This window comes from Canis lupus, chromosome 28, assembly GCF_048164855.1.
Source record: "Canis lupus baileyi chromosome 28, mCanLup2.hap1, whole genome shotgun sequence".
Lineage (NCBI taxonomy): Eukaryota > Metazoa > Chordata > Mammalia > Carnivora > Canidae > Canis > Canis lupus.
In genome coordinates, this window is record NC_132865.1 from 2,611,631 (window position 1) to 2,628,772 (window position 17,142).

General features: G+C 34.7%; 1 protein-coding gene and 1 long non-coding RNA gene across 4 annotated transcripts in view; one reads left to right on the top strand and one right to left on the bottom strand.

Moving 5' to 3' along the window:
• Nucleotides 1-17,142, top strand: part of VIRMA (vir like m6A methyltransferase associated) — a 58,721-nt gene that overhangs the window by 37,475 nt on the left and 4,104 nt on the right. The window contains exons 16-21 of one of the 2 annotated variants that reach the window (XM_072803885.1): nt 441-658; nt 4,872-5,004; nt 13,099-13,251; nt 13,723-13,883; nt 14,637-14,733; nt 16,607-16,773. In XM_072803885.1, coding sequence (XP_072659986.1) covers nt 441-658; nt 4,872-5,004; nt 13,099-13,251; nt 13,723-13,883; nt 14,637-14,733; nt 16,607-16,773 — 929 coding nt within the window. The remainder of the gene's footprint in view (nt 1-440; nt 659-4,871; nt 5,005-13,098; nt 13,252-13,722; nt 13,884-14,636; nt 14,734-16,606; nt 16,774-17,142) is intronic. The other variant, XM_072803887.1, reaches the window with a different exon arrangement.
• LOC140620098 (uncharacterized) overlaps nt 16,346-17,142 on the bottom strand; it is a 19,176-nt gene continuing 18,379 nt past the window's right edge. For both annotated transcript variants that reach the window (XR_012019835.1, XR_012019834.1), the window contains exon 2: nt 16,346-16,443. This is a non-coding gene — a long non-coding RNA (uncharacterized lncRNA). The remainder of the gene's footprint in view (nt 16,444-17,142) is intronic.

A 17,142-nucleotide genomic window follows, 5' to 3' on the forward strand; every position in this document is an offset into this window, starting at 1 on the left:
AATAATACGATGACTTAAAATATTTTAGTACCAAAAGTAGTTCACTTAACCATTTGAAGATAGAAACCATACTTAGTGTGATGCAGAGAAAAATTTTTAGGGGCATCTGGCTGGCTCAGTCAGTAGAACATGCAACTCTTGATCTTGGTGTTATGAGTTCAAGCCCACTTTGAGCATATAGCCAAATAAATAATGAATGAGATGTTCTTTTAAAGTAAAAGTATTATAAAGTAAAATATTTGACTTTAAGTGTATATCTTTATAGAAAATATTTTATAGAAGAGCAAAAGGTTCTTAATGTGTTTGAATTTATATTTAGGATAGGAAGGTGATATTTTGATGAAATAATTACTTATTAAATGCTGTGTATTTCTAATATAATATTTAATTGATGGTGATAATAATTAAAAATTTCTCCCTACTTCTCTTGTCCCTCACAGGACATTGCTCTTATTTTACCGAATGCTTCTGAAGGTTCTATTTCTGAACTGGAGCAGCTCTCCAATTCTCTACCAAACAAGGAACTGATGGCCTCAATCTGTGACTGTTTACTGGCTATGCTAGCTAACTCTGAGAGCAGTTACAACTGTTTACTAACTTGTGTCAGAACAATGATGTTTCTTGCAGAGCATGATTATGGATTATTTCATTTAAAAAGGTAATGCTGTATTTAATTTTATATATTCCTGGACTTAATTTTATACTCTAATACCCCTTCCCAAATGGATTAATTCATGGCTAATTATAGAAGGTTGAAGATACAATTTCTTTCATGTGGAGAAATTTATATTTATGGAAAAGATTTGTTAGCAATGAAGTGAAGTGTGCTAGTAATAAAATCTTTAGGATTAAAATTATAAACTAAATAGGCAAATTAATGTGAGCATTTTATAGTATTTAGAAGGGAATCTTACTGTTCCAGGGATGTTAATTCACATTATGTTTGCTTTGTTGATATATTTACCTATAGTCCTTCAAAGTGATGGTGGTGTGATATTATGGACTTTCAAGCTAAAAGTACTGATTCTCTGTTATTTATTCTGTAGAGAAATGGCTTAGATGATGTACACCTCAAGTATAATTTCTGCTTCAATCTGTCCATGCTCTCAAATTTTTCTTCCCTAGGAAGGTAGTTGGGTATTATGTAGATTTCCTTGGGAATTTGTAGAAGTATGTAGGATTATGAGATATAAAGGAAGAGGAAACATATATTTGTGACTCTCATTAATTCTTAAAACATTGGTTGAAAACTTATGTTCCAAATACTGATTTGGTGCTGATGCCTAGCTTCCCTCCCTTTCTTCCTTCCTTCCTTCCTTCCTTCCTTCCTTCCTTCCTTCCTTCCTTCCTTGTTTTATTATTTTATTTTATTATTTTATTTTATATTTTATTTTATTTTATATTTTATTTTATATTTTATTTTATATTTTATTTTATTTTATTTATTTTATTTTATTTTATTATTTTATTTTATTTTATTTTACTTTATTTTATTTTATTTATTACTCCCATCTTCCGATAAACCTGTCTTATTTATATTCTCTTTTAATAGGTAGCACCTGCTGAAAATCCCAAGTTTTCTTTCTCCTCATGCCCCATCCCCAGTTTCTCACTGTAGTCTTTACATTTTACTTCTGAAATGTCCTTTTTCCTATTGCCTAGAAATTTACTCTATGTCCTTTATTTTTTACTTTTTTAAAAAAATATTTATTTGAGAGAGAGAGAGAACACAAGCAGAGAGGGGCAGAGGGAGAGGGAGAAGTAGACTCCCCACTCAGCAGGAAGCCCAACATGGGACTTGATCCCAGGACTCCAGGACCATGACCTGAGCCAAAGGTAGCCACTTAACCGACTGAGCCACCCAGGCGCCCTGCTCTATATCCTTTAAAACTCATCTTGGGGATGCCTGAGTGGCTCAGTCAGTTAGGCGTCTGCCTTTGGCTCAGGTCATGATCCCAGGGTCCTGGGATGGTGCCCTACGTTGGGCTCCCTGCTCCGCAGGGAACCCGGTTCTCCCTCTCCCCCGGCTCATGCTCTTTCTCTCTGTCAAATAAATAATTAAATCTTTAAAAAATAAAAAATAAAACTCATATTCTTCACCTCCAAGAAAGTCAAAAACTTTCCTTGATTGCTCCATTCCTAGCTCTTACAATACCCTTTGCATACATTTGCCATCACATCATATGTAATGTTTTTGGCTTTGCTGGATTCATTTTTCTGGTCTTTTTCCTGTCAGTAATTTTTTCCTAAATTGTCTTAATCTATTCCCCTTTTCCCTGTTAGCTCTAATTTTTGTGCTAAGCTCTAAATAACCTATTGATCTATTTGACATCTCTGCTTGGCTGTCTAGTGGACAATTCAAACTGAATAGATCTAAGGCAGAGCCATTGATATTCTTGCATCAAGCATGTTTCTGTCTCGTTCATCCCAGTAAATGTTATCGCCAACCACTCTGTAGTTTTTTGGTGATATTCAACATGATCACTTGCTGGGTGCTGTCTGTCAGGGTTCTGCACTGGTAACTTAATAATTTTTAAAATTAAAATTTATAATTAGTAAATATTTTGGAGAATATACTTTGAGACTATGTAAATATCTTATTTCTGCTCAAAACTTTTGTCCACTAATTTTAGTATTCATCAGTGAATGTTGGCATGTAATAGTTTTTACTGTGGTGCCCTATGTCCTAATGCAAATTTCCTCCTTCTCATTTCTTTTTAATTTATTAATTATCCCTCTGTAAGGAAGAATTATCACTTTTCTCTCATTTATTTACTTACTTGCAGATTTATATCACTATGCATTTATGGACATTAATTTTTTCTTTGTATGATAATCTAATACTATTGTTATTTTATTGTTCAGCTTGTGTCACTGAATTTGGTTCTTCTCATTGGATAGAGCTAGGAAATATATGCATGTGTCCAACTCGTGCATACATACATCTACATTTGTTTTTGAAAGTGTTTATTTGTATGTATGTATTTTTTAAAATGAGTCCATACTGACATTTTGACTCCAGTCCAGTATCAGATGTTGATTCTAGTTTTCTCCCTTCCTTTGTAATCTCATTCATGTTTCATGTTGTAGAGTTCTGTGGATTTTGACAAGTGCATACAGTCATGTGTTTATCACCACAGCTGCATACAGAGCAGTTCCATCACCCTAAAATTCCAATGGGCTTTTTATATAGACAATTTCTTTACAAGTTGAGCAACAAAAATACCAGATTTTGGTATTATTAGTTTAAAAATTTTTAAACATTCTAATGGGTATGTAGCGGGCTCCAGTTTTTGATGGGAATAAGGGAATTTGCTTAAGGTTATATGTAGGAAGGAATAAGGCTTATTTGCTTAAGGTTATATGTAGACGCTAGTAATTGGTGTCAGTTTAAATTTAATTTTAAATCCATGCTTTTTTCATTAATCGTATTGTCTTGTATTTAAGATTTATTTATTATGAGAGAGAGAGAGAGAGGCAGAGACACGGGAGGAGGGAGAAGCAGGCTCAATGCCAGGAGCCTGACGTGGGACTCGATCCCGGGACTCCAAGATCGTGCCCTGGGCCAAAGGCAGGCGCTAAACCGCTGAGCCACCCAGGGATCCCCTTGTCTTTGTATTTAATCTCATTCCTGTTTGTTGTGCCTTACCCATTTCATTACTTAATATAGTTCTCAAGAGTCTTTATCTTTCTCTCTTCTGTATTGCTCTACCAAGGTCTTCTATGATGGCATATCAACCACATTTTTCAAATAAAAATGCTGCATGTTTAGTGTTAATATAATCTTACTTTCATTCTGACTAGTTATGAATTATTATAACTTAAAGGATGCTATGGAATATTAGAATACTTTGCCCTTGAAATTTTCTTTTGATCAACAAAGAGCTGTGTAGGGACTCCTGGGTGGCTCAGTGGTTGAGCATCTGCCTTCGGCTCAGGGCATGATCCTGGGGTCCCGGGATTGAGTCCCACATTGGGCTCCCAGCATGGAGCCTGCTTCTCCCGCTGCCGGTGTCTCTGCCTTTCTCTCTCTGTGTGTCTCTCATGAATAAATAAATAAATAAAATCTTAAAAAAACAAAAACAACCCAAAGAGCTGTAAATGTATATAATAATTTTATCTAGACTGTAAATTATCATGATTGATTGTTATGCTTGAAGATTTAAGCATATCATTTGCCAACCCTTGTAACAGATTGGCAAACCATGACCAAATTTAGCCAAATTTAGCGCACCACCAGTATTTGTAAATACAGTTTTATTGGAACATAGTCAGCATTTATGTATTGTTTATGGCTGCTTTCCACTACACAAGCATTTGAGTAGCTATGATTGAGACTGCTGCTGTTGTGTATAGAAGACAGACCGCATTATTGTATAGCCTGCAAAGCGTAAAATATGTACTATCAGATCCTTTACAGAAAAAGTTTGTAGATCCCCAGTCTATACCCTGCATTTCTTTCTATCAGATTATAGTGCCATAAAGTCAGTCATTTTTTGTAGTTATTATGTAAATCTTTCTGGTCAAGCTTCTGAGACCACCCTAACCTCCTTATATTAGAGAAATCCTCGGGCTATAAAAAGTATAAAAATAGGGAGCCTCAAAGTTTCTTTTGCTAAGTTTTATATCTTTATTATATGGAGGAAGTATTTTCCTTTTGTGGGGGTATTATTTTCTTTAAGAGCTTGAAGTTTATTTTTAAAAGGAGGTACCTGTAGATACTGCCTTGTTAAGTGGTGTATGTATATAGTCACACCAAAACATTTTTTAAATGGTGGACTGAATTTTGTTCTGTCTGAACTGGAGATGGTTTATTTCTTATACTTTTATACGTTTAAATTTTAAGACATGTCCTCTCTATTTATTTACAGTTCTTTAAGGAAAAATAGTAATGCTCTGCATAGTTTACTGAAACGAGTGGTCAGCACATTTAGTAAGGACACAGGTGAACTTGCATCTTCATTTTTGGAATTTATGAGACAAATTCTTAACTCTGACACAATGGTAAGTTAACATATGTATATGTATGTGTTTGGTATTTTTTAAATTTACGAACTTCTGTCATAAGTTTAAAAAAGCAATTGCATTCAAAAATATCTTAGAATATTTTTTGGAAATTTGAACTTAATGTTTTTTTTCTGTGCCCATATCTCACTATAAATGCAAGTTTTGATTTATAAAAAAGATGTTTAAGAGCAGAAGTTATTGAACTCTTTTTAAATTTATTAAGCATCATTAATTTGTGAATACTCCATGACTTGGCAGCTTAAATAGAGAAAACACTACCCATGGTGTCTTCATTTTTTTTTTTTTTTTTTAAGATTTATTTTGAGAGAGCGAGAGCGCACACATTAGTTGGGGAAGGGGCAAGAGGAGAGGGAGAGAGGGATTCAGTCCTCAAGCCGACTTCCCTCTGAGCATGGAACCAGACACTGGCTCGATCCTAGGACCCTGAGATCATGACCTGAGCTGAAATCAAGAGTTGGCTGCTTAATCCACTGAGCCATCCAGGCACTTCTAGTGCCTTCATTTATCAGTCTTTCTTTTCTTTTTTTTAATTTATCAGTCTCTTAATCAAGTATTTGCCTACTTTCATTTAATTGAGCATTTACTGACTGTGTTTTGGATGTTGATTTTGGGGTGGTTGTAAAGTTTATTTTAAGGTATTTTGGGTCTATCATAGATACAAATTAAAGATTATTTCCCCAGTTCTAAAATTGTATTATTAAATTCTATTTAAGAATTTCTCTCATTAGTATTTTCCAAAATCATGATATATGTTGTGGACATAATTCCCAAAACCTTTAATATTTATTAGACTTGCCTTCAAAGAGTGTTTGTGGTCAGATAAGTTTGGAAAAGTCTCTCCTGATAGAACTGAACTGTGCACATTAGTATAGTATAAGCTCCAAAAGTTCCTAAGTAAATAGAAAGTTGCTTTACTGCAATTGAATCTAGCTTTTTCCAAATGTATTGCCTGCAAAATACTTGCGTGTGTGTGTATAATGTGTGTATACTTGTGTGTGCACAAGTACGTATAGCTATTAACATCCTGTAGGTCTCTATTCTGTCAACACTGGTTTAAGAAATTCAGTTTACATTTAAGATTCCTGTTTGGGAAGAGTTGTTTAGTACACTTTTGCTAAAGCAAATATAATATGGGATGATTTCATAAGAAAAAAATTAAATTTACTGTTTAGTATATTTCTTTTATGCATATAACTTATATTAAGAATATTTATTTCAGGGATCCCTGGGTGGCGCATTGGTTTGGCGCCTGCCTTTGGCCCAGGGCGCGATCCTGGAGACCCAGGATCGAATCCCACATCGGGCTCCCAGTGCATGGATCCTGCTTCTCCCTCTGCCTATGTCTCTGCCTCTCTCTCTTTCTCTCTCTGTGACTATCATAAATAAAAAAAATTAAAAAAAAAAAAGAATATTTATTTCAGTAAGGGGTGCTCGGCCAGCTCAGTTGGTAGAACATGCAACTCTTGATCTTGAGGTCATGAGATTTTGAGTCTCACCGTTAAGCACATGTTGGCTACCTGTTGTATTTGTAGTTATTTTTTTGTGCCGATTTTATCAGCAAATTTGTGTTTGTTTTGTGTCAGATATAAATTAAAGTCATTAAGTTCACCAGATGCTTTGATTCTGAAAGATAAAGAGCATATTTAATGGTAGGATTGTAACTACCATAAAGAAATTGTAGAGTTTTTACTTAATGGAAGACAACTTACTAGTTTTACAAATCCTAAGTGGTATGTTGTTAATAAATCCATTTGACAGATTTTCTTACACACATCATCAACTAAACAGTTCCTAATCCAAAAATCACTAACCACTGTTCATTCTTGTTATCCAGGAGCTGCTGGGCCCTCAGGATTGCTAATTAATGCTTTTATATCCCTTACCATTGCATTTCCTTTTCTTACCTCTTTCACTGAGAAGATCAAGGCCATCTTGTTTGGTTTTAAATCCTTTCACTCTCCCTTTGATTCTATCCCTGTTCTTTAACCTGTTGTTTCCTTCCTTAATAAGGAGAGAGTGCCCCCCTGCATCACTTCATTTCTAGGTCTTGTACCTTCTAATGTCAGACCTGGCTCCTTTTTAAACCTCTCCTGTCCTTTCCTCTCCTCTCTTTCTCTCTCGTCTCCATGCCCTTGGCTACTTGAGAGAATCTCTGAATATCCAAACCCAAATTCATGATCTTCCCTCATATATCTGAGTTATCTTTTATTTGCCCTACTTTTATATCATCTTACTTGACCTTCAAGATAGAAGTCATCAAATAATAGTCAAATTTCCCCCTTTTCTTCATCCTCTTTACCAGCTGTCATTCCTGTCAATTTTATTTATAAAACCTTTCTTTTATTTCATTCTTTTTTATTTTACCACTATTATTATAGATTTTCTTCTTGCTGCTGCTTTTTTTTATAACATTTTATTTAAAATTGATCCTACATCTCATAAAATTCACCCCTTTAAACGGACAATTCAGTGGTTTTTAGTATATTCATAGAATTGTGCAGCCATCACCACTATCTAATTTATTTTTCTATCTATCTATCTATCTATCTATCTATCTATCTATTTATTTATTTATTTATTTATTTTAACAGTGGTGTGTGCGTGTGTTCCCAAATACCTTTCACACTGTCTTTATTTTATTTTATTTTTTTTAAGATTTTTTTTTTATTTATTCATAGACAAACAGAGAGAGAGGCAGAGACACAGGGAGAGGGAGAAGCAGGCTCCATGCAGGGAGCCTGATGTGGGACTTGATGGTGGGTCTCCAGGATCACACCCCAGGCTGCAGGCAGCGCCAAACCGCTGCGCCACCAGGGCTGCCCTACTATCTAATTTTAGAATGCTTTCAGAATCCCAAAAAGAAGCTCTGTGCCCATAAGGGAATCTCCCCACTGCCTCTTGTTTCTAGCTCATGGCAACCACTAATCTACTTTTCTGTCTCTATATCAGTTTCTACAAAAAGATTGCTGAGATTTTGATAGGGATTGTGTTGAATCTATAGATCAATTTTGGAAGTATTACTGTCTTAATACTATTAAGTCTTCATATCCATGGACGTGGCATGGCTTTCCATTTATTTAGGTTGTCTTCAATTCCTTTCCTTCGTGTTTTGTAGTTTTCAGTATACAAATCTCTTACGCCTTTTGTTTATGCTGAATTGGGAATTTTGTTAATGCCATTATAAATGGAATTGTTTCTTAATTTCCATTTTTGAATTGTTCTTTGCTAGTATTTAGAAAAATATAGTTGATTTTTGTATATTGATACTGTATTCTATAACTTTGCTGAACTTGTTTGTTAGTTCTAATAGTTTTTTTTTGTGATTTCTGCATGTAAGATTATGTCATCTACAAATAAGATAGTTTAGCTTTACTTTCAATTTGGATACATTTCTTCCCTCCTACCCTCCCTCCCTTCCTTCCTTCCACCCCTGCAAGAACCTTCAGTACATGTTGAATAAAAAGTAGTGAGAATTGACATTTTTGTCTTGTTCCTGATCATAGGGAGAAAACTTTCAATCTTGTAAAATGACATACAGTGTTAGCTATGGTTACTCATAGATATCCTGTATCTATGGAAGAAATACTTCTCTTCCTAGTTTGTTATGTGTTTTTATCATGAAGGGGTGTTAGGTTTTGTTAAATGCTATTTCTTTGTCTTTTGAGATGATTATGTTATTTTTCTCCATACTCTATTGATGTAGTATATTGTATTGATTGACTTTTATGTGTAGAACTGACCTTGTATTCCTGGGATAAATCTCACTTGGTCATGATATATGATCCTTTTCTCTTTTTTTTGATGTACAATCCTTTTTATATATTGCTAGATTCAGTTTGTTTTATTGAGGAGTTTTAGGTCTCTATTTATAGGGATATTGGTCTGTAGCTTGCTTTCTTGTGGTATCTTTGGTCTCATAGAGTGAACCGATAAGTGTTCTTTCTGGTTTTATTTTTTGGAAGCATTTATGAAGGATTGTATTCATTTTTTTTAAATTTTTTATTTATTTATGATAGTCACACAGAGAGAGAGAGAGAGAGAGGCAGAGACATAGGCAGAGGGAGAAGCAGGCTCCATGCCGGGAGCCTGACGTGGGATTCGATCCCGGGTCTCCAGGATCGCGCCCTGGTCCAAAGGCAGGCGCTAAACCGCTGCGCCACCCAGGGATCCCTGTATTCATTTTTTAAACATTTGATAGAAAATCACCAGTGAAACCATCTCCACCTGGGTTTTTCTTTGTGTAAAGTGTTTTTGATACTAAATTGCTTTACTTAATATAAATCTATTCAGAGAAAGCGAGAGAGAGCATGAGTGGGGAAGAGAGGGAGAAGCAGACTCACCATGAGCAAGGAGCCCAACATGGGGCTTGATCCTAGGACTCTGAGATCATGACCTGAGCCGAAGGCAGACGCTAAACCAACTTAAGACACCCTTAAGACACTTAAGACACCCTTAACACGCTTAAGACACGCAGGCATCCCTTAAAAATTCTTTATTACTATTTCTTTTTTATTTTTAAAATTTTATTTATTTATTCATTAGAGATACACACAGAGAGAGAGAGGGGCAGAGAGAGAAGTAGGCTCCCCTCAGCGAGCCTGGTGTGGGACTCAATCCCTGAACTCCAGGATCGCGCCCTAAGATGAAAGCAGAGCTCAACCGCTGAGCCATCCAGGCATCCCTTTATTACTATTTCTAAAAGTAATGTGTATACAGATGGTGCTAAATTTGACCCTAGATTTTTATAAGATGACTTTTAGTATAAAGTAAGTGGATTAAAAAATAAATAAATAGAGTAAGTGGATTAAAATGTGCTAAATGGTGCTAAATTTGACCCTAGATTTTTATAAGATGACTTTTAGTATAAAGTAAGTGGATTAAAAAATAAATAAATAGAGTAAGTGGATTAAAATGTAAAATGCATTTTATTTTGTTCAAAACTATTTCTGCTCATAATAATGAAAAAGATTTATGGGGAGACGAAAAATTTGCATTGTTCTGAATATTTTAATTCATAGTTTTTAAAATCTTTCTTTGTTTTAGATTATTTGTTTATTTATTTTTTAAAAGATTTTAATTATTCATGAGACACAGAGAGAGAGAGGCAGGGACATAGGCAAAGGGAGAAGCAGGCTCTCTGTGGGGAGCCTGATGTGGGACTTGAATCCCAGGACCCTGGGATCATGACCTGAGCCAAAGGCAGATGCTCAACCACTGAGCTACCCAGGGATCCCTGTTTTAGGTTTTTTAGACCAGTTTTAGGTTCACAGCAAAATTGAGTGGAAGGTACAGAAAGTTTCCATGTACTTCTTGTTCCTCCCATCTCCCCGATGCACATGCTCCCTACAGTTGCACAGTTTCCCCTACTATCTCCTACTATCCCCAAATATCCATTATTATCAACCTACCAATCTACTGCATTACAGTAATATATTTGTTACAATTGATGGACTTACGTGGACATTATTCTCCTATTCCATATCAAAATCCATAGTTTATATTAGGGTTCACTGGTATTAACATTCTGTGGGTTTTGACAAATGCATAATGATGTGTATCTACGATTGTAGTGTCACGCAGAATAATTTTACTGCCTTAAATTTTATGTGCTCCACTTATTCATCGTTTCCTTCTTAACCTCCAGCAACCACTGATCTTTTTACCCCTCCATTGTTTTACCTTTTCCAGAATGTTAGGTAATTGGAATCAGACAATATGTAGCAAGTCTTCTATATTTTTTCATGGTTTGATAACTCTTTTCTTTTCAGCACTAAATAATATTCCATTGTGTGTCTATACACGTTTATCCATTCACCTAGTGAAGGGCATCCTAGTAGTTTCCAAGTTTGGGTGATTATGAATAAAGCTACTATAAAACATCTATGCAGGTTTTTGGATAGACATAAATTCTCTCCTTTTCTCTTCTTTTTTTTTTTTTTTTTTTTTAAGATTGTTCTAAATTTATTTATTCATGAGAGACACAGAGAGAGGGAGAGAGAGAGGCAGAGACACAGGCAGAGGGAGAAGAGGCTCCATGCAGGGAGCCCGATGTGGGACTCGATCCCGGGATTCTAGGATCATGCCCTGGGCCGAAGGCAGGCACTAAACCGCTGAGCCACCCAGGGATCCTCTCTCCCCTTTTCTTTTAACTGATTATCTTACTCTGTTTTCTCTGACTTTTAAAAATGATAATTATAATATTTTCTGATTCGGTTACACTAAACTTTCTAACTCTTGGTGAAAGTGATATGAATAACAGAGTAAGGAAAGAAGCAAATGCCCTGATAATTTGTAATCTGGTTAATATACTTCAATAAAATGTATTTAGTCCATTAATGTATCCAGTTTACTAATATTTAGGGGACAGTTCCTTTAAAGAGAACCTTGTATAGTCTGTTTCTGTCAGTGTACTCTGATTATTTTTACATCATTTACCTTAATTTTTAAAAACTTAAACATAAGCTAGATCATTGTCAATCTCCCCCTTACCTCCAAGCAAAGCAAGTAAAACTCTTACAGATAATGTTTTATTGATTCTCACTAAAACTATATACCCTCTTCCTTAATACAACAATAAGTGACTTCCTCAGTCTTGTGTTTTATGAAAGGTACCAGTGTGCTTCAGGGGACACCTGGGTGGCTCAGTGGTTGAGCAAGTGCCTTCGGCTCAGGGAAGGTGTGACCCTGGGGTCCTGGGATCGAGTCCTGCATCAGGTTCTCCACAGGGAGCCTGCTTCTCCCTCTGCCTGTGTCTCTGCCTCTCTCTCTCTCTCTCTCTGTGTCTCTCATGAATAAATAAATAAAATCTTTAAACAAAAAAACAAGTGTGCTTCAGGCACAAGTGTTCGTGTGAGTGGGAATTTATTTAGAATAATTTTCATTTAATTTTCATTGAAATGTGTCCAGTTATAGGACAAAGGATCCCCAAAGAAAATTTTTATTGTTAATGCCTATTTAAAAATACTAAATCCTGGGGATGCCTGGGTGACTCAGTGGTTAAGCATCTGCCTTGGCTTAGGGCGTGATCCTGGGGTCCCAGGATTGAATCCCACATCGGGCTCCTCACAGGGAGCCTGCTTCTTCCTCTGCCTGTGTCTCTGCCTCTCTCTTGGTGTCTCTCATGAATAAATAAATAAAATCTTTTTTAAAAAAGTACTAAATCCTGCATCTAGATTGGGTTTATAGGCTCCTCTATGAGACCATATTCACTTTGAGCCATTTAAGGTGGGGCGCCTGACTGGCTCAGTTGGAAGAGCATGCAGTGCTTAATCTTGGGATCCTGAGTTGAAGTTCCACGTGTAGAGATTACTAAAAAAAATAAATGAACTTTAAGAAAATAAAATGAGTAATACATGAGGAATGTAGTCAATAATATTGTATTAACTTTGTATGGTGACAGATGGTAACTAGACTTACTGTGGTGATTAGTTCTCAATGCTGTATGTTAATTATACCTAAATAAAAATAATAAAATAGGATTGTGTTCTAAAGATTTGGAACTACTCAAGTGTTCTATCACATGTGACAATGTGGACAGATTGTTTTCATGAACCAAGATTTGGTTTGCTGGTTGAATTTTCTAGTATTAAATTATTATCATGCCCCAAATCATTTTATTATATGATTTACTTTTTAAAGCAGGAAATATTCACTTTTTTCATGACAGAACAGAGCCTTAAATATGGTAGTTTTCTTTAGTTGTTTGCCTTATCTCCAGAAAGATAAATTCAGGTTCTATCAGTTCTTTATTATAGTAGGCATTTTATTGAGTATCAAACAGTATGTTACATGTCCTACAAGTGCTTATTGTATTTGTTTTGGATATTTTTTTTGAGAAATCTTGCTGCTAGTAAATTGAATATGTGTGTTTACATACTTATATGAGTCTTACTCAAAGAAACCTATTTCAGCTTTGTGCTAAGTCTTTCTTAAAACTAGCCATTTGTACTAATGTATAACCAAAACATTGAGGGGGAGATTGCAGCAAATGGCTTAAATATCTAAATAAGTTTGGAAGCATCTTTACAAATTTCTCTGCTCTCAAATTTAACTTGTGTGTGACATTTACAGGGATGTTGTGGAGATGATAGTGGTCTCATGGAAGTAGAGGGAGCTCATCCATCACGGACAATGAGTATTAATGCTGCAGAGTTAAAACAGCTTCTACAAAGCAAAGAAGAAAGTCCAGAAAATTTGTTCCTTGAACTAGAGAAGCTTGTTTTGGTAAAAAAAAAAACAAACAAAACAAAAACAAAACCAGAAACAAGATAAAACAGCTCATTCGCAAGATAAAGTTTCTTCTTTTTTTGCCTAGTACAAGTTTTTCATAGTGACCTTTTTAAATAGTGAACCCTCAATTGGGTACTTACAAAGTTTGGAATAGTCTTTGAATTAATAATTTGGAGTGAAGTCCTCCATACTATTATGAATATTAAAGAAGAAGGCAATAGTTTTTGAATTATCTGTTTGAATGCAGGGTGCTTCCTGCTACCATTCTTTAGAAATAAAATGACAGATGTTTTTGATGTTGATTTTATTTAAGTATGTTTAATATTAAGTTGATACATTTTTGATGGTGCTCCAAATTTCTTAGTAATCAAAAAAATATAACCCTTTCTATTAAGGAGTCAGATCATGGACATAAATGTTCAAGTTTTGCCTGCATCATTTAATTCTGTTTCTGTCTGTATCTAGGAACATTCAAAAGATGATGACAATCTGGATTCTTTGTTGGACAATGTAGTTGGACTTAAGCAGATGCTGGAATCATCTGGTGATCCTTTACCTCTCGGTGACCAGGATGTAGAACCAGTACTTTCAGCTCCAGAATCTCTCCAGAATCTGTTTAACAATAGGTAAAACAGGGATCCCTGGGTGGTGCAGCGGTTTGGCGCCTGCCTTTGGCCCAGGGCGCGATCCTGGAGACCCAGGATCGAATCCCACATCAGGCTCCCGGTGCATGGAGCCTGCTTTTCCCTCTGCCTGTGTCTCTGCCTCTCTCTCTCTGTGACTATCATAAATAAATAAAAATTAAAAAAAAATTAAAAAAAAAACAATAGGTAAAACAAGCAATGTTTTGTGGTTAAGTAGGTATTGTGTATTTAATGACTGGGGTCTACAGAGGGCCAGCAAACTGTTTTACTGTAAAGGGCCAGATAAGAAAAATTCTAGGCTTTGCAAGCTGCGTTCACTCTCTGTTGCATGTTTTTCGGTAGCTTTTTGTTTGTTTCTTATAGCTTTTTAAAAAAACTTTAAAAAATAAACCACTTCTAGCTTATAGGCTATACACGGGCTTGCAGAATGGGGGTCATAGATTACTGATCCCTGATCTAGAAGTTATATGCCTCTTGATCTTTGGAGCACTGTATTTTTGGAGCATAATGACTATTCAGTTTATGGAATTATTCTCTAAATTTAGAAAAATTAAATACAGGCAGTTTCTGTACTTACTAGTACAACATAATAAACGTTGCTTTTAAGTACTAATTTTACTAATAGTTTTCAGTGTACTATTTTTAATTGTATCTTCTGTAGATTTTGCTTAGAAAATAAGGTAAAATATTTGATGTGGGAATTCTACATTTTACCAAATACCTTTCTTGTTCTAGGACTGCATATGTGCTAGCTGATGTCATGGATGATCAGTTGAAATCCATGTGGTTCACTCCATTTCAGGCTGAAGAGATTGATACAGATCTGGATTTGGTATAAGTAATTTTATTACTAAATATTAGAAAAAAGTTATTGTTGATTTTGTGTGTGTGTGTGTGTGTGTGTGTGTATGTATGTGTATTGTTAGCACCAAAATAAGTTAGATGTTGTATGGCAGTTAAAAGCCCATTTGGGGACTAGTACCTACATTATTTTTATATCAGTTGCCCACTTAATGGTATCCAGGAAACTCAGTTTTTTTATGTTAACTTGTTTTGCTTCTTTCTAGTTAGTGATCTGTATATTTGAGAATGAGATTTTTTTTAGGGAAAAAATATGTTTTTGCCTAAATACCCTGAGGCACTTATATTTGTAGGGTATAGAATAGAGAAAAGTATCCCACAAAATTGCAGTTCATTCCTGTTTTGGGGTTTAAGGAAGGGAATGGTATTTGGGCAATCTGCTCTTAATTTGAGGGAAATGTGAAGAACGTATTTGTTAAAATAATATAGATATAAATGAGAATTCACATTCTTAAACATAATGCTGGACAGGTGTGGGAGTATAGTTAAACATTTAAAATTTAGAGCACTCTGATTTATGCTTCTCAGAGCTATATTAGGGAGGCTGATTTCAGTTACATATTATTGTACCATATATTCTTTTTTCCTTGATCAAAAAAATAAATATATTTGGATATTCTCTGGTCCAAAAAGTGTTAATATTTATCACATGCAATGAGACTAAAATAATTGTTTACTTCACATTTAAGATGTATTTAGTATATTAATAAGGGCTCCTTTCCCTTTTTAAAAAATAATTACATAAAATTTTATTTAAGTTGCATTAAAGAGTTAATTTCTCTTAGAGTAGCTGGCTGGTTTAGTCAGTAGAGCATGTGACTCTTGAGGTCGGTCGTGAGTTAGAATCCCACATTGGATATAGAGCTTTTTTAGAAACAAAAATTAATTTCTCCTTCCGTGTAAACTGTTCAATGATTTTTTAGGACTGCTCTCTGTCCAATAGAACCTTATGCAGTAACAGAAATGTTCATAATCTGCCCTGTCCAGTACAGTAACCATCAATCTTATGTGACTGTTGAGTAATGAAATGTTGCTAGTGGAACTAAAGAATTTTATTTTTGATTTAATTAATTTAAATAGGGACATGTGGTTAGTGGCTACCATATTTAGTATCACAGATCTAAAATTTCTGTTAGAAGGTTTTTTTAAAAATAATTTTAGTGTTGAAATATAACTATCTTGCAATGAAGATTGTAACCTTACATGGTTTAGAGAATTTGGAATCTTTTTTTAGGTTTGCTAAATTTAAATAAAACTTAACATAAACATAGTTTTTATTTCTCTGGAACTAATGCATAGAACTTTGAGAACTGTGGCACAGAATCCTTTTATAATAAATACCATGACTATACAAGGCTTACAAAGTATATTATTTCCAGTTGTTTTGGAAGAATTCTGGAAATGCTACTTTGTTAATTTATATAGATAAATTCTGAGTTCCTTGTCAGACAGCAGTGGCCCCCCCCTAATTAATAGCCCTTCTTTGAGGAGGAATGCCACCCCATCCTATCCCAAAATGCAGCTAAATTCCTAAGATTTTTTTCTTTAAATACCAATGATGTTGCTTTTTGAAAAGATGAGTGAAAGGGGTGCCTTACTGGCTCAGTCGATAGAGCATATAACTCTTGATCTTGCGGTTATGAGTTTGAACCCTATGTTGGATGTGAAGATTACTTAAAATCTATAAAAAAAAAGAAAAAGAAAAAATGAGAGGAGGCCGACCTATAATTTGTTTATTCTGAGAGTTAAAAATAATCTATAGGAAATAAGAATTTCTGTAATTGTTATATTAATAATTTCATTTAAGGTGTATTTTTCATTTTGTTTCATTTTTATGACTGCAGGTGAAGGTTGACTTAATTGAGCTCTCTGAAAAATGCTGTAGTGACTTTGACTTGCATTCAGAACTAGAACGCTCCTTTTTGTCAGAACCATCATCTCCAGGGAGAACTAAGACTACTAAAGGATTCAAACTTGGGAAGCACAAGCATGAGACCTTTATAACTTCAAGGTAAAATCTATTCTACCAAAGATCTTGATTGTGGTCATAGAAGTTTACTTATTGTAATATACTTTAAGATAGACACTAACTATACAGAAAAAAAGGAAGATGACATAATACTTTAATCATGAATATTGTTTGAAATTTTTTTTTAAAGATAATACTTTGGCCAGGATATACCCAGTACATTTGTTACATTTTTCTACTTTATGAGAGTTTAGAAGGTTTGAACAAGAGGTGAACTGGATTATTTAAAATAATTGTTAGTCATATCAATAAGTTATGAGTACCATTCTTAGCTAGTTTTGTAGTATATCCCTGGAGAATAATAGAGATATTGGTAACATTAATGCAGCTGAATGAAGAAATAATTGAAAT